The 24,139-nt window shown below is 35.9% G+C and overlaps 1 protein-coding gene across 1 annotated transcript in view; it reads left to right on the top strand.

Annotated features, from left to right (window-relative positions):
- Positions 1 to 24,139, top strand: part of DNAH7 (dynein axonemal heavy chain 7) — a 231,955-nt gene that overhangs the window by 91,944 nt on the left and 115,872 nt on the right. The window contains exons 27-35 of the mRNA XM_040971902.1: positions 3,545 to 3,757; positions 6,456 to 6,554; positions 10,031 to 10,279; positions 11,945 to 12,094; positions 14,384 to 14,566; positions 14,867 to 15,043; positions 17,968 to 18,099; positions 20,584 to 20,808; positions 23,667 to 23,864. Coding sequence (XP_040827836.1) covers positions 3,545 to 3,757; positions 6,456 to 6,554; positions 10,031 to 10,279; positions 11,945 to 12,094; positions 14,384 to 14,566; positions 14,867 to 15,043; positions 17,968 to 18,099; positions 20,584 to 20,808; positions 23,667 to 23,864 — 1,626 coding nt within the window. The remainder of the gene's footprint in view (positions 1 to 3,544; positions 3,758 to 6,455; positions 6,555 to 10,030; positions 10,280 to 11,944; positions 12,095 to 14,383; positions 14,567 to 14,866; positions 15,044 to 17,967; positions 18,100 to 20,583; positions 20,809 to 23,666; positions 23,865 to 24,139) is intronic.

Genomic DNA, 24,139 nt, shown 5'->3' with positions numbered 1-24,139 from the left:
AGAATCATCCTTGATAGCTCTTCTTCACTTGATAATGTAGTCATCAAATGCTAATCCTCATGTTTCACAATTGTTATCATTCCTGCTGTTCCTTTCCTGTCCCACTGCCACACTGAGCTTCCATCCGTGCAGGAAACACTGTCCCACTGCGACATCCTATTACACAATAAAGGAAGGCAGAAAGGAAGGAAGGAAGGAAGGAAGGAAGGAAGGAAGGAAGGAAGCTAACTGTAGTGCTATTTCTGAAACATATTTCCACTTCAGAAAAGGCTTGTTTTAGATCCAAACTATTTAGAAGAATAAGTAGTCAGTGATCATTTCAAGATAGTTTAATTTTTTAAATATATTTTTATTTTGAATTTTGAATTATGTGGTACAATTTTGTATAGACTGGGATTCTGCCCCATAAGCTCCCACCCCCTGACAGATTTTCCCCATTTTACTACAATAGTGTAGTCCTTCATAAGGAATCATATTTCTGTCAGTCTCTTATTTAAGTGTACCCCAACATTGTTGGTACAGACTATGTCAGACAGTCCAGCATCCTATTCTCTACACATGTCCAACAGTTTCATTGGGAATCCATCTTTTGTCTGGATTAAACATAGTTCAATGTTTATATTCATGTTCATATTAAAACAAGTGTACATGAGATTGCCCAATATCAAAAAGCTACTAAGTTGAGATGCAGCTTTTCAGAGAGTGTTGGATGCAATATACTAGTAATGTAGAGAAACAGATTGAAGTAGGTATTGAATCCGCCATTTCATCAGGTTAAATAAAGCTCATCATTTAAGAGCTCAGAATATTCATAAAATCAATGTTCAGTTCCTCAGAAATATTGATAAAAATGTTTTGCTTACAGTCTTTTTAATTGTGCCAATATCTGTTCCTTTGAGAGCATGTTCAAGGAAGTGTAAATACTTTTTTTTTCTGTCTAAACAGTTCTGATTTATTTGGAAAGTTCAGTTTCTTATATAGGGTAACAAATAGCCTCAGGCCAGGAATCCCAGAAATTCCAGGAGGGGGGAACTAGTAGCCAATTACTAGGAGCACGACTGTGGAAGCCACCTCCCGTAGGCCAGGAGCAGGTGAATGAAATGACCCTGACCAGTCTTTCTTTGAAATGACTTGACCCCTGCCCTGGTTCATGCCCAGGGCTCTGTCCTTGGCCGCCATCTTGCACACCACAGGTACCCCAATGACTTTGACTGTTAGTCGCCATCTTTTTGACTTAGTAACCTCTTTGCCCCGAGCCCCACATCTCCCCCTTTCTTTTTTAAATGGGGCAGGGATCCATAGTGGCTGTGCCTTAGGTTGCCCTCCTCTGAGGGTCATGCCCATCATTGACTGTCCAGCCGTCACGTGAATACTTCTTTATGCACAACTCTTCTACCACTAGAATTGAAAAACTATTCTCAATGACTTAATTCTGAGACATAAAGATGAAATGCATGTCCTGGAATTTATTTAAGACATGATATGCTACCTGTTATACTTTTGATTTTCATATTCAGGATACTTGTAAGATAGAATCTAAACTAATTTTTTAAATTATTAATTCATATCTAAAATTATTGCTCTAATACTGCTTCTAACATAATCCCTAATCTAAAAATCATCATCTTGACTACATCTAATGTCAGTCCTTATTATTGTAGTATGTGATATATCTTGTGTAGAAGTCACTGGGTTAGGCCTAAAACAGTATTTTAATTTGGTGTGCTTTTCTATATGACTAATGCACATCGATATTAAATCTTTGGTAGAGATTCCTGAACAGTAGGACATCACAACCTCTGGAAACTACCTCACTCTACTTTCTGTTCCTCTACATGTCTGTTTCATTGTATTCCCTGGCCAGTGGAACATTGCTAATGGAGTTGGAAAAATGTAAATAGAAATTCTGAAGTGATCAAAGAGAAACCTACAGTATATATGATTTGATGCTGGTTCTAAACTATAATAATTTGTGCTATTGTGTCAAGACTGCATCACCCTAGCCAAACAATTGACTGATTTGTTAATTCTGTCATCATGAGTTTCAATGATTAAGAAAAAAATAGTTATCATGACCCTAACCTGTTAAAGAGGTATGATGTGTATGACAGGGTTTTGTTTTTGGTTTTTTTTTGGCATTCTTTTTTCTCATGGATGAAGTGATGAGCATGTTTGCTTAAGCTCCTTTTCCAAGTTGTTCATGTAAACAATATTTTAAAACGTTTTATTATTTCCATTCTTTAATGGTAGCCTCATTAATAAAATTTTAGGGGCTGGTGTTATGCACTGCAGATTAAGTTGCTACTTGAAATATTAACATTCTGTGTCACAGTGTCTTCAGGATAGTCCTGGCTGCTCTGCTTTCTGTCGAACTCCTTGTTAATCCTTTAACAACAGAGGATGAGCTAAGTTCTTGGGTCCCTGCCACCATGAGGGTGTAATGCGTGGAGTTCCTGGCTCCTGACCTTTGGGCCATTTGCAGACTGAATTGGCAGTCTCTCTCTTTCCCTTTGCCTTTCAAACAACTAAAAACAAATCTGTGAATAACTAAGACAAAACTGCAGGACCAGAGTCTTCAGCTGTAAATTAACATACTTGAAAGATCTTCATTGATGCAAAATTTTATTTGCTCTCAACTTGGTGATGTCACAATGTTGACTTAAACAAGATTTTCTTAATTTCTATCCACCTTATGTTTCTGGTAATGCAATTGTTTCCCAAAAAGCATTTAGTAACTCTCTGAATATGGTTGTTATGCCACAAGAGATATTTTGTTAGAATTAAAATTAGAATATGCCTGATTTTCCTGTTTGGTATGAGAATTTCATATTTTAGTCCATGAGCTATTGAAGTAAATCCTGATACTCATATTCCAAATCTAAAATTTTCTTGTTTATTCTTTTTAAATCTCAATTTTCTGTTTACTTATCATTTTATGGCATTACTTACCTTTTAAAATACTATGAGAAAAAGACTGGCTTTACAGTTTTGAAAAATCATGTATCTCTAGTAGTAACCATTATATATGGCCTGTTTCCAGTTTTCCTTCCTTCACTGTGCTTGAAGAAAGACTGATGTGTTGGCTATAGACACAAAAGGTTAAACATATCTCAGAATATAATTTATCTAACATAGTATTCGTTCTCAGGGGTCACATGGCTGAGTTCAGATGATACAACTAACTAGACCTGTAGAAAAACCTTACTTGAAGCCTGATTGCCCCAGAACAGTCCGGTGTGTATCATTAGCTCAGATGGGAAACTGGTAGACATCCTGGCAGAGTGTGAAGTTCTTTTCCTTGTGTCACATTGCTTTGCCAAAAAGTATAATGTGATAACTACTTAACACTAATGTGGAAAAAATAATGCAAAAGTTTAATGATAAATTGTATATAACTATAACAGGAAATTAACTTTTGTTGAGTGTTTTTTATCTGTATGGACATTATAATTCAATACTACATTGCAGAAAAGCTATGGAATGAAATGAAGAAGCAAACTTTACCTGTTATGTTTTGAACAGCACCTTCTCTTTGTACCCCTAGGCTCTCTTTCGCACAGTAGCAATGATGGTGCCTGATTATGCCATGATTGCTGAAATAGTCCTGTACTCCTGTGGGTTTGTCACTGCTCGGCCACTTTCGGTAAAAATTGTGGCTACGTATCGGTTGTGTTCGGAGCAGTTGTCATCTCAGCATCACTACGACTATGGAATGAGAGCTGTGAAGTCGGTGCTTACTGCAGCTGGGAATCTAAAGGTAGAAAAGTAGAGGATTTCTTATGTATTTCCCATTCGTAAAGCTAAGTACTATAGGCCCTTACCAAATCTCAATTATAGGTCAGTTTTTGAAAATTTGATTAAAATTGAAAATTTAAAAATTTGTTATTTTAAAGATTAAATTAAAATTAAATTAGTTATTGTACAAAACAATATATTATTTTGTACACCTGAGAAAATGGTATGATGATTTCTAAAAATTCTTCGAGATGTGAATTTTGATTCATAATTTTAAAAGCATGAAACTGTATACTTACTATAGAATAAATTGCTTGCTTCTGAAAAATATTTCAAAGGGTTTCATCCTATATAATTAGAATTACTTCAAAAGAAATAATGTATAAATAATAAATATGTACAAAACCATAAACAGCATGTTATGAGAGTCCATGTGCTTGTACACATTTTCTCTTTCCTTTTCAAATGAATAAATTTTTAAACATGAGGGGGTATTTTGTTTAGGATTTAGGATACTGCTTAGGGCTCTCTCACACCCATTTTAGAGCACTTAGGTTTTAGTCCTCTTCAGATCTAGCACCTGCCAGTGTGTACCCTGAGCGGCAGCAGGTTCTAGTATTTGAATTACCACCACCCATGTGGGAGACCCAGACTGAGTTTTCATCTCCCAGGTTGGCCCAGCCTTGGCTGCTCTGCTGCAGGCCATAGGCCATCCGATGAGTGAATTAGAAGGTGGGTATCAACTCTTTCTTGGTCTCTGCCTTTCAAACAGATTTTAAAAAAAAAAACACATTGTTTTAAAGTAATATATATGATTCTAACTGTGTAGGAAGGATCTTCAATTTATAAAACTTTATATAATGATAAAACTGCATGAATCTCATTTTTTTGCTATTGAAGCAAACTTACCTTTAAATCATTTTTTGCACAAACTTTTTGAAGCTCGCTCATATTTAAATAACTCAAATGCTTTTAAGATTTGGCTGACTTTTCATTGAAAATGTCCTGTGCAATCATGATATATAATTGCATTACCCAACTGTTTATGAAAGCAAGATAGGTGATAGTTAACAGCAAAATGTCAAATATGGCCATGTATTGTGGAAAATTTTCACATTTGTTACTTGTGGGAGATAGAGAATTAAAATAGACCCTAGATGATTAATCCCAGAGTGACATGCATTTTTATTTTCTGTACTAATGTTATCAGAAAATCTGATACATAGTAGTAATGTTCTTTTTCATATCAACCTAACATAGTTTCTAGTCATTGTGTTTTGCAATAAATAGGAGTGAATAGAAGTGATAGTTTTTATTCACATGTATGTCAGAATTCCACTGTGGTCAGATAATAGGAAAGATAATACATTGTCCTAAATATGTCATCACTGAAATCTTCACCCTGGAATTCAGCTATTAAAGTTACTGAGCACATGAGTCCTGCAATTAAGGCTTATCTTTCTTTGTCAGAAGCTAATTCAGATTTGTTGAATGTGTGGGCCCAAATATTTGGAAGTTTGTTTCTATCATATTGAGAAATAATCCACACATTTGCTTCAAAATAACAGCCTCTCTAAACAACAAAGCCGACTTCTGACACTTTGCAATTAGCGTGTGGTCAGATTGATCAGAGACCAGTTGAACAGGGCTTGCTTTGGCCCTGGGAGCTCTGGAGCTCTGGAGATGTCTGAGTCTGACAGCCAGGCATCATGCAGTTATTGCAAAACTAAACCACCTCGGTCGATATGGTATTTACCAGGCAGAAAGAGTCTAGAGAAAATGGAGAGGCCCCTGGAAAACAAATGTGTGATAGAAGGAGAAGCTTTAGAGTAAGGTCTTGATAAGGTATTAAGGCTGGGAGAAATAATTCTATGCTTAAGTGTTTGCTCATTTTATGGGAGCACTCTTATGGGTATGAGTAGTAGTTTCAGAGTGCAACCGGATTTCTAGTCAACTTGATGAATGCTGCAGATATTTTGGAACTTACTATAGAGGGTGTTTCTTTAACACCCTCTACTCAGCTAACTTAGCTTGTCAGCCAGCCCATGCCTTCTCTGTGGAACTTGAAGACACCAAGACATTGTGAACACCCAGCAGCAGGCAGCACCACACCCTGCTCTTCCACTCTGGCTTCCCTCAGATGAGTAGGGTTCCTTACCAAGAGCCAGCTAAGCCAGCTGGGCATGTTAGGTTACAATGTCATTCGGTTACATGCTGGGAGAACCAATGATATGTTCCCATGAGAAGAAAGATTTTGTTTCCATGAATACTGAGTTTCTCATTTAAAAAAGACATAGGAACAATGAAAAGTTTAAAAATGCTGACTTCGAATTAGATATGGATGACAAAAGTATATAAAACTGGAAAAACTCGATTGTCCACTTTTAATGATTTTCACTTGCTCAACCTTCTGGAGAGTCTTGAATGCACAGGACCAGAAAGCAAGCATTACCTAAGAGATAAGCAATTGGGAACTATATTGAATCCATAGCCAATAATCGTTCTTCTGGAGCAACTGTGAAAGGGTAGTTAGTTGAACCTTATTATGGATTTTATTATAGACTAGTAAAAATTAAAAATGTAATTGTCAATTTCTAAGATAGCAATCCAATGAAATTAAAATAAATGAGAGCATTTTGTGTGTGTGTGTGTGTGTGTATAAACTTTGGATTGGTACAGTCAGTAGATGCAGATATCATCATAAATATATTTTCTTTTAGCTGAAATATCCAAATGAAAATGAAGAAATATTGCTGCTAAGATCTATTATTGATGTAAATCTGCCAAAATTTTTATCCCACGATTTACCGCTGTTTGAGGTGAGACTATTTATCATTCTAATGCATCGAAACTCTTATGATGTATTTATCAAATGCCCAAGCTTGTCAAGCTCCCTGTGAGAAAATTCCACTAGAGACAACAGTGACAAGGTCCAGAGAAGCAGGGCTCATCCCTTGTTTTCTTTGATGTGTGCGCATCTGTCTTTATTGTTTCAGATGATTTTCAACAGCTGGGAGTATTTAAATAGTACATTTTTTTTTCCTGTAGGATATAATGAACACACACAAATGATAAAATGATTACTTATAAATTTTACCCGAATGTAGAATTCATGAGGAAAAATAAGTTTTCTAGCATTATTATGGCTATAGAAATAAAAAGATAAGCCTAAATTCCTTAAATGAATGAGTTTTATAAAATTGTTTTTCAGGATAATTTAACATCAGATCTAAACTAAATCTAATTGTGTTTCAGTTGGGATTATCAGTCCTTGGGAGGAAGTATTAGTATTCATTTGCTATGTTGTTTGATATCACTGTTTTCCTTATCCCCCGTACCAGGTAGAAGATATCAGGGACTCAGTGGACTTAGGTTTTCAGCATGTGAAAACTAGACAGGTTATGGCAGGAAGGGAGAACACAGAGCCATTGATGTAGCCCAGTGTGATTGACTGTCCATGGCAGGATTGTTTTATCGTTCTTGAAGGGAGCTTTCTTTATCATTCTAAGTACAGAATACTGATGTGTTGTGGAGTAAATCAACACGGGAGAGTTCAGGGTGTTTTTTTTTTTTCTCATGAGTTTTTTCTCTCAGTTTTCTAGTACACTGGACAGATTTTCTAGGAGCAAAGCTGTATTTGGGTTTGGAATTGGGAACTAATACCTCAATAGTTGTATCCTCATGCAGTTGTATATTCATTTGGTAAACATTGGCCAGTGTTTCTCAGTTGGCATATAATTGGGTTTAACAACTGGGCCAGTTCCCTGTTGTGTAAAACTGCCCCGCAGACTGCAGACCACCAACTCCCCCACTACTCCAGATCTCTCCCTTAGTCACAGGTATTTACAAATATGATATATCTCAACCCTTCAGTCCAGCAGGAGAGTGAGGGAGTAATAGATGATGGCCCTGGGTGTCAGCCCCTGAATGCCAGATAGGTTTTGAGAATTGTCTGTTTCTTACAGGGGTTTGCTTAAACAGCATGGATAATCTGAAAAAACAAGTGTTTATTTTAGCAGGCACTATGCTTCTAATACAGAGCAGGTACTATTCTAATGTCTTGTAAATAGTAGTTTCTGTACTATTTGAAATGACCCAGCTGGGTAGCTGCTATCATTATCCCTCATTTACAGATGATAGCAGTGGGGCACAAAGGTAAGTTTGTGACCAGTCCATGAGGGGACAGAGTTCCCACTCACCATCAGATTGCAAAGTCCTCTTAACCATGCTTTTTTCCTCCCCTTGCCTCAAGAAAAATTATCACTTTGCTGAACTGGATGACTTTACATAACAACATTTAAAGGATTAAATGTCAGGATAGTTACCCTGGTAACTCAAAAATTCTAACATATACTTAACTATATGCTTTCGCATTAAACACTTATGAAATTTGACTTTTGCTTTTAGAGTTAGGAAAGAAGTAGTCATATTTCTCACATAAGTTATGATAATAAATGTAAGATAATATTATCAGTTTAAAAGGTAAATTCATTAGAATGTGCAATTAGCTTTATAAAATCATATACACTATAAAATTATAGTCCTTTCCAAAGACACATCAGTATGATTGTTTTGCTTTGTGTTGCCATAACTAAACACCATACATGTGAAGGTTAAGACAACATTTATTCTCTTGCAATTCCAGAGGCTAGGTCACAGCCGAAGTTTGGGCAGGTCATGCTCCCTATAAAAGCACTGGGGAAAGTCTTCCTTGCCTTTGCTTTACCTCTTTGATCCTCAGTGCTCCTTGATTTGCAACCTCTTCACTCCAGTTTCTGCCTCCGACTTCATGTGGGCCCTTTCCGTCTGTGTCTCTGTCCCGTATCTGAATGTTCCTTTCTTTTATTTGACTTAAACAAATATCAGTCACTGGGTTTATGGCCTGCCTGAGACCAACAAGACATTGTCTCAACTCATGTCATTTGGAGATAACCCTGTTTTCCATAAAGTCTCATTCTGAGCTCCTGGGCTGACATAAGCTGTGGGGAAAGGGAACACAACTCAGTCCACTCCAGTGTATCCACTGAAATACTTTGAACTAAGTTTTATGTATGCCTGAAGGGTGGGTTTCAGTTACTGACTTTAACATAGCCACTTGTTTTAGTGCATTTACTGAGAAGGCTTTCTTCAGTGAATTGCCCTTGCATCCTCACTGCCCTTGCATCAGATTTTTCTACACTTGTTTGTGAGGGCCTTTTTATGGAATTATTCCGTTCCAGTGGTTGTATCATTAATGCCAATATGACAATCTTTAAAATAAGACTTGAAATCTGATTTTAGTCTTCTGTTTTTTTTTAACTTAAGAAAATCATATAAAGCAAATGTAGAGGCTCAAGATGCAAAATTTTCAGTGGAAAACAGGAGAAAACTTTATGACTTTTAGTTAGGCAGTGATTTCTTAATAACAACACCAAAGGCATAAAGGACTTACATAATTATATCCAGAAAATATGAAGAACTGTCAAAGTTTACCAATAAGAAAGTAAACAACCTGATTAAAAATAGGCAAAATATTTGAAACAGCTCTACCAGAAAAAAAAAGGGGGGCAAAAAAAAGCACAATTAGGAAAGTTAATCTATGAGAAATATAGATTGAAAGCCCAATATTACAGCACAACTTGGCTAGAATTAAAAAGAAACTAATCATAAGATATTGGAGCTCTCACATACTGCTAGGAAGAATGTGAAACAATACAACTGTTTTTGACAAACAGCTTAAAATACTCAACACACACCCACCCAATCCAGTTATTACATTCCTTAGTAACCACTCAAGGCTGTGAAAGTTTTTGCTAAGCAAAGTCTTAATACAAACATTCACAGCAATTTTATTTGTAATGGCAAATAATAGCAAAATAGAAACTAAGAAAATGCCTATCAGTAAGTGACAGATTTAAAATCCGTGCTCTTCAGTGTGCTAGAATACTACTCAGTAATAAAAAAAAGGAATGAACTATTGATACATGCTGCGACATGAGTCTGAAAATATGGCAATTGAAACAACTCAAATGAGTATATTTCCTGAGTAATTTGATGTGCATTAAATTGTAAACAGTGGTCCTCAGAGGAAGAAGGCAGGCAAGGAGAGGACAGGAGAGCTGGTAGTCACAGGGAGACTTCCTGTCTGTCAGATGGAATCTTGGTGTGCTGACAGTGCTGCTGCTGAAATCCTTATAACCTGAATTCTGCAAAGCTATGAAAATGCTACTCAATCAATGACTATTTCCATAGATATCATCTACATATATTTAATATAATATGTAAAATGTGAATGCTTTGTGTCATCTATCATCAGGGAATTACTTCAGATTTGTTTCCTGGAGTAAAGTTACCAAAACCAGACTACAATGATTTGCTGGCAGCCATCAAAGACAACTGTCTCGCCATGAATTTGCAAATGACTCAATTTTTTACTGAGAAGATTCTTCAAATATATGAAATGATGATTGTGCGTCATGGTTTTATGATTGTTGGAGAGCCATTTGGGGGGAAAACAAGTGCATACCGTGTCTTAGCTGGAGCACTAAATGATATATGTGAAAAGGTAAGTGTTATTAGTAGGCCAATTTTGAACAAGATAGAAGGATCAATCATATTAAGGTATTTTCAGTGGGACAGCTCTAAGTCATGAGAAAATGTAGAGAAAATAAAATTAGCAAAGTAAAATGAAACAGATAGGAAGTCACTGTATGAAAGTAGTGTTTCACAACTTTGTTGTTATTAAAATTAGCCTTTTAAAAAGTTTTCACTGATAATATATACTTAGAAAAAATCTGAGACAAAATTCTACTTATTTTTCCTTTAATAATTCTAGGAGGATGTTTTTTCTCTTGATTTCCTGGATGGTTAGATGTAGCTCAGCTTCTCTTATTGTCTGCCAATGATATTGAATTGACATGTGTGTATCTGTGTCGATTCACACACAATTAAGTAAAGCACAGATGGTTCTTAGGAGCAGTACAGTTATTCTATTTGGTGTTGTAATTGGCAAAACACATAGAATTCCACAACATGGCATGAACACTAATATAAAAATAGACTTAAAAAATAATATTTCATTTTATCAGTCATGCCACTGTACCATGCAAATACTGAATATTTCTAATAGGATAAACAGTTGAGGGGTCAATGGGTGATATTTAGAAGTCTCGACTTTCTGCTCAATTTTCCAGTACACACCTAAATTACTCTAAAAAATTTAAGTGTAATAGTTTTTTAACAAGCAACCTTATTTCTAAGGACATTAATATCTCTTCAATATTGTCCGAGATCAACTTTGAGTGTTTGGACAAAATTAACAGTTTAGCAATATTAACTTTCAAAAAATTATTTGTTTAGTTGAAAGAATAACGGAGAGAGATGTTGCTTCTGCTGATTCACTCCCCAAATACTCCATGTTGAAGCCAGGAGCTGCAAAGTCCATCCTGGTCCCCCACATGGTTGCCACAGGCTCAAGTATTTGGATCGTCCTCTCACTTCCCAAGTTCGTAGGCACAGAGCTGAATTAGAAACAGAGCAATTGGTATTCCGATGGGCCCTCTGAAATGGGATGCTAGCATTAAAACAGGCAATTTAACCCACTATTCCATAGTACTGGCCCCTACCAATACTAACTTTTTTATTTCATAAGAAATAGGTATTTCTCAATCTTTACATCTTTTTTTCCATCAGAGAATATTTTGTAGTAGACATCAATATATTACAGCCCACAGACAAAATACAGTCCAAAGTCATTTTTATAATACTAATGAACTTGCAATAGTGTTACATTTTAGAAGTTTCATTTTAGAACAGAAAAGAACAGAAAGGTGGATGGAATTAAGATAGAAAAACAAAATACATTAGTATGTAACAGACAATGTAGAAAAGTCTAATATTTGTTGTGTATCTCTTTGCCAAAAAATGCAATTTCTGTTTTTTATTTGTATGTTTATAGAAGTTGCATAATATTTGTTAACTTCTTCCAAAGTACTTTGTAATCTTTTAAATATGAATATTTCAAAAGTTCTGTGATTTGTTCTTTCGTATCATGTAGAGAATGCCATTTAATTTTATATATTGACTTGTATGCTGGGTCCTTATTAAATCTTCTTTTTGTTTGTGATCGTTTGTAGAATCCTTGGGATTTTTGGTATATGCAGCATGTTTTCCTTGAATAGGTGATATTCTTCAAAATAAACAATAGCTTTTATTTATTTATTTCTTTAAGGGCCTAATGGAGGAAAACAAGGTTCAAATAACTGTCTTAAACCCCAAGTCTGTCACCATGGGTCAGCTGTATGGACAATTTGATTTAGTGTCTCACGAATGGTCTGACGGGATCCTTGCTGTTAGTTTTAGAGCATTCGCCTCTTCACCAGTAAGAGCTAACACTTTTGCATGCCAATTTTAAAGTGATTTTCTCTTTTGATTGGTTTCTGGTTTTTTATAGTTATTTTTCTTAAAGATTTATTTATTTTTATTGAAAAGTTAGATTTACAGAGAGAAGGAGAGACACAGATTCTTCCATCCACTGATTCATTCTCCAGGTGGCCACCATGGCCAGAGCTGAGCCAATCAGAACTAGGAGCCAGGAGTTTCTTATGGGTCTTCTACGCAGTTGCAGAACCCCAAAGCTTTGGACTGTCCTCGATTGCTTGCCCAGGCCACAAGCAAGGAGCTGGATGGGAAGTGGAACCGCAGGACATGAACTATCTCCCATATAGGATTGCGGCACTTGCAAGGCGAGGATTTAGCCATGAGAGACATAGCACCAGGCTGTTATAGTTATTTTAAACAAGCACAGCTCATGATGGTTATTTACAACACATTACTGAATGGTGTGACAGTATATCTGTGAAGAAGGTTAGCACTTAGAAAAGTTAGCACTTAGAATTGTGCCAGGGACAGGAGGTAAAATGACAGGGCAGAATATTTCTGATTTCCCTTTCTCAAGCTAAATGATCCAGCAGAGAGACTACTGAAATATCTTGGCCCTTTCACCTTTTCAGAGATGTTATGTCTAACCACTCTTTTGCTGCATTGTTGTCACATGCCCTAAGTGTTAGATATATGCCAAAGCTTAGAGAAGGAATTGCACAACTTTGTAAAATGCAGTTTGGCTTCCAAGTATGTACAAACTGCTGACTACTGACTACTGTGAATGGAAGTGGAAAGGGCACTTACCTAGTCCTGGTTTATTCTGCGAAGTAGTTGTTGTCTTTCTTGTGGTAGTCAGAATTCACAGACCGTTAAGTGTTAACTTAGTTACCCTGTTTCGTTGGTTCTCTGTAGAGTGTCATTTCTGGGAGATGATTTCCTAAGATTGGTAGTGTAGGAAGAGGGATCTAAGCTAGAGGCATTTAGTGTACATGTTAAATCACTCTTTAATAAGCATTTTCATTATTTTGGCTACTATAATTCTAACCGCTTAAGACCTAGCAGCCCATGACTCAATAAGTCAGTGTTAAAATAGAAATCTCAGCTCTGAACTTGGACAAAGAAAGACCTTGGGCAAAGAGTAGCATGAGGATTGCATTTGGTGGGGCACACAATTTGCCCCGTATCAAGGCTTACTAGTGATCTAGAGGATAAAAGTACTCACAAGACACAAGTGAAGCAGGGATAGATCTGGTACAGTCGATATTGTGCCTTTTCAAAAAGATTCATTTATTTGTGGAGTCCTGTCCCATGGTGCAGGCTGGGCTTCTCCCTGCAGCATCAGCATCAGCATTCAGCATCCGCATCCCATGTGGGAACCGGTTTGTGAGCTGGCATCTGCATTTCCCATCCAGCTCCCTACTTGTGGCCTGGGAAAGCAATGAAAGATGGCCAAGGTTCTGGGGTCCCTGCACCCATGCGTGGGAGACCAAGGTGAGGCTCCTGGCCCCTGGCTTCAGACTTGCCCACCTCCAGCTGTTGGGACCACCTGGGGAGAAAACCAGCAGATGGAAGATCTCTCTCCTTCTCTGTGTGTCTCCATCTCTCTGCATAACTCTGCCTTTCAAGTAAAAGACAATAATTAAATCTTTTTTACTTGAAAGGCAGAGTTACGCAGGTTAGTGAGTTAGCTGGCCATAGGGATAGAGATTATGTTGAGATGAATTCAAATCATTCACCACTTTAACTTCAGTTCACATTTGGTGAAGTTGAAGACATCAACTGTGTAAACAAAAGGGTTGAGTTTTACGGATCTGGAAGTAGAATCTGTTTTTCACTTTCCAGCTAATACCTGGCAGAAATCATAGTTTTGAAGCATTTGCCATATTTGGGGCAGAGTGTAGATGTTTTAATACTCACTGAATTGTTGGATTATGAATGTTCTAATGATTTTAATATCTTGTATTATCATAAGATAGAACAACCCAAAAGATGTGTATTTATGTGTCTGGATGTGTGTGAATTCATCCAATGGAGGGCCCTCTCTCTTGTATCTATTTCAAATAAATAAATATTTTAAAATAGAGATGTCATATTTCTATCTTACTGATTGCATAAACAGGTTTCTTCAAATTTTACACACACACATACATCCACTTTATTTAAAGAGTACCTTACATATTTATGTTCATTTTGGGACTGTATTTTTATATTTGGAAATAGTATTGTTTAAATGCTTCCTTACATTGTCATTATTTTTCACCTTTTATTCATTATATGCATCAAATAGACTCCAGATAGGAAATGGCTGATTTTTGATGGGCCAGTAGATGCAGTATGGATTGAGAATATGAACACTGTGCTCGATGACAACAAAAAACTGTGTTTGATGAGTGGGGAGATCATTCAAATGTCACCACAAATGAATCTCATTTTTGAACCAATGGATTTAGAAGTCGCTTCTCCTGCCACGGTGAGTTCTGCCTGTAAGCTGCAAAATGCCAGAAATGTGCCAACTGACTTAGTAGCTCTGACTTGGGAAAAAAGTAGCAGACTTCTTTTTTAGGGCAATCTATTGTCAAAGAACATATATCTGTTAACACAGCTTCGTCAATTAAATAGTTGGGGGTGTTCTCCTCTTTGGGACTATTAGATAAAGTCATACATAAAAATAGAGATCATGAAATTATGGAAAATTATTAGAAGTGGTTGTGCCAAATTGTGTTTCTTTTGTGAGCATCACCTTGATGGTACACACTTTTTCTGTTCCCAGGTTTCCAGATGTGGTATGATTTACATGGAGCCCCACATGCTAGGCTGGAGACCACTGATGCTGTCCTGGATAAATCTCTTACCTTCTTCAGTCAGTGAGATGCAGAAGGAATTTATAATAGGCTTATTTGACAGAATGGTCCCCCTTTCTGTTGAATTTATTAGAAAACACACAAAGGTAAGAGGAGTGAGGATTTCAAGACTAAAAAATGAGAAATTAATCATTTATATTAGTTTTAGTGTATGCATTGTCAGCTAATAGGTATTAAAATATTTCTTGACTTATTTGTCTTAAAGCACCCTTTAATATAGGTAAATTATCATACTCTAAAAATATTTTAATTGAAGCACCTTATGTTTTTGAAAATGTGATTGGTGCTCATCATTCTTTTTTTACACAGAAATCTCAAAGACCTACATAAACGTTATAAACTTACCCCAGAATATTCTCTTTTATTTCTGTTGAGCTATTGTATTTAAATAATCTGCAGTTTCATAGTTTGCTTTGTTTTTGGAAGTCCTTAAAATAAGCCTATTTATGCTGGAATTATTACAAATAAATCTTACAGTAGGAAGACCTGGGTTTTTTTTTTTTTCCTTTTTCTACACTCTGGGGTATACTAGGAGGAAAGCTAGAAAGAATACAAGTGACAGCAGAAATCTTCTGAGACTTGGAAGGCAACAGTAAGTCTCTTATACCACTCCAAGTGGAAATGGTAGGAAAAATGTGCCTAATTTTGAATTTGGCAAATGTTTGCTGAAGATCTTCTAAGTAGCTTTGAGTGGAGATAAATCTCTTTCTATCATATATACATATATGTGTGTGTGTACATATATACTCATATACATACAAATGTGTGTATATATATTTTTCTGCTATTATAGATATAGTTGAAGTTCTTGGGGGCAGGTTTGATTCAAGGTAGAAATTTGGAAAATGGAGTTTAAAGTGATATGAATCTAAGTACCTAACAGGAAAATGCATAAAATAAAAAAGAGAGCCAAGCGTAGACTCTAAGGCAAGAAAGACAGAGCCTAGACAGGAAAGAGGGAAGAGGGAACATTCTTAAGGAAATAGTACTGACAGATGACTGCTGGGAGCTCAGGCCAGGGCAGAACACTGACACGTGTCCCTGAGGTTTGGCCATTGTGAAGCTCATAGGAAACCTCAGCCAAGGCACACTGAGGGGAGAAGTAAATCCTTTCAAGGAAGTTGGCTGAAGAATGGTGGAGAAACCAGCAAGGCCATGGGTATAGACAGCTCTTTGAAGAAACTTTGCCAATTAACAAATATGTTATAGATGTGAAAAAATTAAATTTTTACAACAGTTAACTACGTATGACCCGTGAACCCAAAGATAATACACTGTGAAATTTTCACTCTGCATTCTCAAAGAATTTGGTTTTAGAAATAAATTTCTAAAATTTTTCATATAACAGCAAACCAAAAACTTGCTGTACAAGGTTTGTAAAATACACAGTTTTCCTCATTTGAAGAAATTGTGAATGATGGTTCATTGTGGCACTATGTATCTGTATTATTTGCAGTAATAGCAATTTTTTACTTTAGTGTTGCATTAGCAATTGTCCTGTCTGTAGTCGGAAAGTCACCTGTCATTTTAGCCAGCTGCTGCTGAGCTAGAACTGAATATGAAGTCAGCTGCTTCTCAACTGCAGAATTAATTTTTACATGTTAGCTGTGAAACAGTATGAATCTTAAGATTGGGGTAGAGCTAGGAGTGAAGACAACAGACCTTTGTTGGAAATGCTGTATGCTACATGGTGCTGGAAAGTGTAAATGTTTCCTCATTGATTTGCACATTGTCACAATGAGATGCCAAAAAGCAATATCCATCAGGCTTATAGCATGCCAACACTTCGTAATTCCAACAGCAATGGCTCTCTAAGTAACTTTTAAATTAACAAAAACACATTTCACAAGTTTCAAAATCTGCTACTTCACTTTCCAACCTACACAAATGGAAGGTCGTGCTGGTCACTAAGGAAATCGTAAAATGATCAGTTAGAAAAGAGTGGGGGCATTCTAAAAATAGACTGCTGGTCCTTTGCAGGTTTCACATGAGATTCAAAGCAATAACTGCCATGGCTCATATCCATGTATCATTTTGAAATTTTTGTGGGATAACATTTCAAATTTACATTAGTCAAAGGCTTAATATCCACTAAATAAAGAGTTCAACAAATAAAACGTTCAGCAGAAATATCTGCAATGGCTATAAACAGTAATCAAATAAAAATGTCAATTTCACCAATGCAACAAATTTAAAAAACTATTGTGTGACGTTTGTAGCAATTTGGCAAAGTCTGTTGAAAGTATATTCGCAGCAATACTGATTCATACAGACATTTCTTTTTTCTTTGTTTTTTAAAAATGGCTGCCATATACAGGAGATATTGGTGATATTTGTCTTTCTGTGTCCAGTTTATTTTATTTAACATGAAGTGTTCCAGTTGCAACCATTTTGGCTTCAATCATATGATTTCATTATTTTTGTAGCTGAATATATCCCATTGTGTATTATGCCACATATTCTTTCTCCATTCATCTGATGAGGGATACCTCAGTTGAGTCCATATTTTGACAGTGGTAATCTAGTGCTCTCCAGCATTTTTGTGAGCTCTTTTGAACTGTGTCCTAAAGGGTTGGAATTATTGTGAGTAAGAAATACCCTAACATTTTTAAATAAAGCATTATAATTATAAAAATTAAGTGCTTAAAAACTTTTTAAAACTTTTTTAGTGGTTTGATTTGTAAAAATCAGTATAACAGAACTATGCCTTTGATTCAGTTAATTGTGATGTTTTGTCATTTTGGGGAGTGGGTTTGAGAAGCTAAAGTGTGCGTATTACCCTTATGTGATGGTCCTATGTGGCCATTACTGTAGATGAGGAGTGAGTTAGTTCATGTGTCAGTCCCATCCCTGCATCATTGGCAAAATAAGATTAAAATTGTGTGGTGCCTATTCATAGATACATTGTAGCTGTTAACATAAACCACTTTCAGTAGATATGGCTTGATGCTATTTTAACTATTGTATAATTTAAATTCATTTGTTTTCTAAATGCTTTCCAATATTTCAGGAATTATCACCTACTTCAGATACAAACTTGGTCCGATCTCTAATGAATCTAATAGACTGTTTTATGGATGATTTTGCTGATGAAGGTAAAGTACGAGAGAGAAATGACCGAGAAGCTTACTCTTTGCTTGAGGTAAGGCCCGTTGCTTTCTCTAGCTTGCAGTGGAAAGGCAGACTTCTGTTGCTTTGCTCATTGCTGCTTAGTTAACCAAACTCATTTTTCCTCTGAAACTGGAGATTTGAAGTAGAAGCTGAAGAGTAAGAAAAAGACCAAATACCCAGTGCCTGGTGGGGCAAGCATTTCAGCTGGTGCTTCCATGATGTCAGGAGGTCTGAGTGGAGATCAGAGGTCACCTCATATCTGAGAACTTATGTCATGCTATCAGTGCTAGTGATAGTCATGTGATCCATCCTCAGAATGTCTTGCTTGCTTTGGCAAGAAGAGCCACCTCCTTGCCACATGATGGCAATGTTTTGTTGTTTTTCCTTGGGGTTCCTTCCCTATTTTCATGAGATAAAAATTTGAAATACACACAAGTGATACAAAACGGCTAACCTATTAGATGTGTTATTAGTGAATCAACATGTAAATAATGACCAAAATAACATGAATTGTATTTGTAAAGTTCACTTCAAACTTTTTAGTGTTTTGATGATAAATAACTAGTTCAGATTCTAAGTTTCCTATACATGAAGGAGCTTTTTAAGAAAATAATTTGTTCTGGGCCCAGCGCAATAGTCTTCAGGGCTAAAGTCCTTGCCTTGCACACCTGGGACCCCATATGGACGCAGGTTCTAATCCTGGTGACCCCAATTCCCATCCAGCTCCCTGCTTGTGGTGTGGGAAAGCAGTCAAGGATGGCCCAAGGACTTGGGACCCTGCACCCACATGGGAGACTTGGAAAAGAATCTTGGCTCCTGGCTTCAAATTGGCTCAACTCCAGCCATTGTGGCCACTTGGGGAGTGAATCAATGGACAGATCTTTCTCTCTGTCTCTCCTCCTCTATATCTGACTTTGCAATAAAAATAAATAAATTTAAAAAAAATTTGTTTCCCTTGCAAAAAGTCACCATTCTCCTAATCCTATTAGGGACATTTGCCTTCACTAATAACATGGATTTTTTGTTATTCTTATCTGTTTGTCTTTTTCATGAAATATAATATTTGTAATACCGTAAGTGGAAACAAAAGGAAAATTCGTCTTTGGAATGCATACAACTCTTCATTAATAAGTACATTTTGAATATGGCGTGGCTCATTGTTAAGGTTGAATGGTAGACATTTTATATTTGGCTACAGAAAGATAAATAAGGTGAAAAAAGGTGTTTGTTTTTGCCCCCCTGAAATTTTTGCAGGCTATTCATACCTCTTTCATAGCATACATTCTAGTATGAACTTTTTGGATATTCCACACATGCACATATGTACTATAGACTGTTTTATATATGTGGGAGTGTTTTGTGTTGGCAAAAGCAACAAAATATTTAGGCAATCTAAAAACATTTTTTTAAAAGAAAACTATCAACAGAACTTGAAGTTTTAAAATAAAAACAATGTTCATTGTAGCATTCCTAGTGTGGTCAGCATGGTATTCTTATGGCTTATCTTTTATAAAATAAAATAAATTTTAGAGTTCAACTATGGGGAGAAACAGTTTGTGAGTAAACTAGGAGAAGGTCAGCGGGATTAAAGTGCAGTCTAGAACTTTAACAAATGCAGTTGAGACTTCATTGGCTTTGGTATTTTTTTCTTTTTAAAAATCTATTGATTTTGAAAGAGAGGCAGAGTTATCTTCCATCTCATAATTTCCAAATGGCCACGAAGACCAGGACTGAGCCAGGCCAAAGCCAGGAACCAGAAATCTCATCTAGACATCCCACGTGGGTGCAAGGGTCCATGAAATTGGGCCATCCTCCACTTCTTTCCCCATGCGCATTAGTAGAGAGCCAGGCCAGAAGTGGAGCATCCGGGACTCGAACTGGTAACCACATGGTTTGTGTGCACTGCAGTCAGTGACTGTATCCACTATGCCACAGCACTACTCCCCTGGCATTTTACAAGAGATTTGATTTTCAAGCAGGTGAGCAGATTTTCTTCACTCATCTGATGACCTTGTCTTCTGACTTCTTCTCTCTTCCCTGCTTAGGTAAGAGAAAAGTTTGCATCTTACAGGCAGGCTAGCAAATCTAATTTGTATAATCAAAGCTCATATATTATTATAAATAAAAAAATGTAAAGTTATACTACTTAGTGTAACCTTCCACATCAACATTTAAAGCTCAAACTGTAATGTAGGTTGTTTGCCTTATTAAAGTGTGGTTAATAAAAGATTCTATCAGCGTTCTTTTTGTATCAGATTTCTGCTTTGTATTTCAAGTACTGTATGACTGACTAGGTTAATCTAAAGTTTCATTTTGTCTGGAATCAACTCTTTGTATTCTGTTATCTCCTTTAAGATTTTATACAACATTTAATTTGATTTTAAAAAGCTGATTATTACCCAATCATCAGCTTATCTGTTTCAGGGCAGTGAATCTGGTTGATCTGATTTAAGCTTCAGGGATGGATTAAAGTTGTTCTCTAATTACATTTTGTCTTCTCATCTCTCCTCTGTAGGGCATTTTTCTGTTTTCCTTGATCTGGTCCGTTGGTGCTTCTTGTACAGACGATGATCGTTTGAAATTTAGTAAGATTCTTCGAGAACTAATGGATGGTCCAATTTCAGATCTAACTCGAAATAGGTTTAAATTACAGAGTGGTACTGAACAACTGACCTCAAAGATGCTAACTGTGTCATTTCCTGAAAAAGGAACGATTTATGATTATAATTTTGTCACTGAGGTAAGAGTTCAGAAGCAACATTTGCAAGTGCTAGCCAGGCAAATTTCCCTCTGAGACGCATAGCATATAATGGTTCTGTGGCTTTTTCTCCATCACTCTTTCTTTTTACTTTAAGAGACAGCATGGGCCAAAGAGCGGTGCATCGGAATTAAAGTCAAGACACATCTGGCTTTAAGTCCCAATAAAAGTCACTTTCTTTTTTGGATAGCCTTGGACTAAGTTAATTTCCCTGAGCATGGTTTTTCCTCAGTGATTAAATGCGATAATAAAATACCTGATGGGCCAAATGTACTCATTAAATAGAATTACACTTTATGATATCTAGCCCAGCACCAGGTACATACTGTTCAAGGTCACCTGTTAGAGATTCATGATGCATGTTAGTACGTATTCAGGTGCAGAGAGGTCCAGTAGGGACACAGCTGATTTAAAGTTAATTTAGCACTTCCCACAAGGATTGGACAATAACACTTGTGTGATATTTGCTTGCTTATTTTTATGTGATAGTTCCCGCAGTGTGGTTCTAAAAGTAATATATATTTAAATACATTCTAATCTAAATAAAATTGGGATCACATTATGTTCACAGTGGAGAATTTTTTTTAACTTAATAAGCAGAATTCTATCTTGGTAGTGTTTCCTCAGTGAGCTTAAGGTTTCTAGGCCACCTTATCCTGCAGAATGGACCGTGATCTTGTCAGTTTCCTACCCTTGGTCCTTGGACTATATTTGTAGGTTTTTTTCCATTTCTTAATTTTATAAGTACTGCTCTGATGAATACTGTTGAGCACAAATTTATGGTATATGAGTCTGATATCTCCCTAAGGTAGATTTCTAGATGTGGCATTATTGTATTGATTTTTGAATTGTGTTGGAATCAGAGATGTATTGCCAGCACAACTCTAACACAACAAAAGCTCACTCCAGCAGGGAAACACTCCTTCCTAGCCAACACGGCTGTTGCCTTATTGTCTTTGCTAATTTTGTTATATTTAAAACTAGTAATATCAAACCTACATTTTCAGAGTACTTTATACAGTTATTCGTGTTGGGCTTTACAACACCTTGGTGAACTATGAGGAGTACAATTGTTTCGCAGATTTTATGACTTAGGCAGTAGTTCAGAGACCTTAAGTAAGTGTCCCAGGATTACAGTAGCTGAATGACTCTAAGTTTCAGGTTTTATGATTCTTAAGCCTTACTTAAAAAAAAAATACATTTGAAAGGATTATCAACACTATGGAAAAATTGCTATTTTTATCAGTATTTCTTTGCAATTCAGTTTTCATATTGATGTGAACTTCTGTCTGTAGAAGATACTTTGCTATATGCACATTTATGCACTGTTAGATCCTAAAATGAAGTCCTATCTGTCTTCAGTAAGTTTATAAACAGTCCTGTCATATCTAGGCCAAGGTAATGCTATGGGCCAAAGCCAAGGAGCCCTGAGGATTTGTGAAGCCAGTTGGCCTAACAATGGGGTCTAAATGTGGAGTACCAAAAAGGAGAGATCTTACTTCTATATGCTTTGAATTACTAGGAATTAAAATTCTATTCTGTAGGAATAGAGAAAGAAGCTGCGTATTTCTAGGGAGAGCTGATATGACATTTTGAATCTTTTGTTTGGGCACTGTTATTGAAATTTAAAATTTGAGTTCACAGACTATTTGGGTGAAAATATAACATTGTTATGTTAATTCGTAATAATAACTATATAAAAAATCTTGCCTGTCTGGAACTTGGTTACACATCAATGTGACTGTAGTAAAACCACTTAATGGTACTCATAATTGTATGTAGGACAAGCTTCATGTTTCCTACCATGTTGTTTAAAATAATTTTTTTTCCTGAAAATACTAAGCTGATGTTACAAAATTCCATGATAAAAGTAAAGCAATATGCAACTTATTTATACAGGAGAGAAAATTCTGTGTTGGTTAACATTGGACTGGCATAAACTTCAGGTTCAGGGCATCACAAATACTCCTGTATTGACTTTGTATTCTTCAGCTAAAGACCTAGTTTCTCCTTAACTTCCTCCTAAAATTTAATTTTCAAATTGGTTATTTAATGTTTTAAAAGATAATATACATATATAAATATCAAGGCTATTGGTCATGGTCCCTTTTTAGTGTTTAATATAAAGAGGACAGATTATGTATATTTTATAGATATTATACTTCCCTACCTTCTTAAATCCAAACCCTTCCTTTCTTTTTTTTTAACCATTAATTTTTGCAATAACGTGGTCTAAATTTACTGCACACTCATAGGCTTATTGCACCATTAACTGTACCGTTCAAAAAGTGAAAAATAAAGAGACCATGATTCACAGCCATGTAGACCTTACAGGCTGTAAACAATGATCAAGTTGTAAGATATCAGTTTCATTTTTATATATTAGAATTTTTTTGTATTTTATGTTAACTATACTACATATCAGAGAAAAATATTTGTCTTGGCAACTGACTTATTTAACTAAGTGCAGTGACCTCTAGTTGTATTCATTTTGTTGCAAAAGACAGGATTTCATTTTTTAATGATGTAGTAGCATCCTGTCATGTATGTATGCCATATTTTCTTTATCTCATTATGAGCTGATAGACATATGAGTTAATTGTCTTCACTATTGTGAATTCAGGTAATATAAATGTAAGGATACAAATAACTCAAACGCTGATTTCATTTCCTTGTGTAAATTCCAAGGAATGGCATGGGTGAGTTATAGACCTATTTGCAGATTTATGAGGAATTTCCATATTCTGGTCTTGATATTTTCTAAGATGAAATAGCTGTATGGAGCTTTTACAAATATTTTACCTCGTATCATTCACTATTGGATTATTTGTTTTACATAGGGAATTGGCAGATGGGAACTGTGGATAAAGAAATTGGAAAAAGCTCCTTCAATTCCTAAAGATATGCTGTTTAACGAAATCATAGTACCAACTATGGATACAGTTCGATACTCTGCATTAATGGAATTGCTGACCACCCATCAAAAGCCTTCCATATTTGTAGGACCTACAGGAACTGGAAAGAGTGCTTATATTATTGTAAGTATTACAATAATTTAAACATTAGAATGTGCTCTGTATTCCTAAAATGTTATTTCTTAAGTAGTATGCTTAAATAACTTTTTATACTCAAATATCAGTTTTGATATTTGAACCACAGAATTTATTTAGTTATTACCTGTTTTAGAAGTATTCATTATTATCACCCAACTGTTATCTCATTTTTTTCTGGTATTTTAATAAGAGTTTATTTAGGATGAGAATTTTACATCATTTGGATAGTGTGTTAATTACACTTGATATTGAATTTTCTA

Source organism: Ochotona curzoniae, unplaced genomic scaffold (assembly GCF_017591425.1).
Source record: "Ochotona curzoniae isolate NIBS_2020 unplaced genomic scaffold, NIBS_Ocur_1.0 contig_2210, whole genome shotgun sequence".
NCBI classification, from domain to species: domain Eukaryota; kingdom Metazoa; phylum Chordata; class Mammalia; order Lagomorpha; family Ochotonidae; genus Ochotona; species Ochotona curzoniae.
This window is presented reverse-complemented; position numbering and strand designations above follow the sequence as displayed.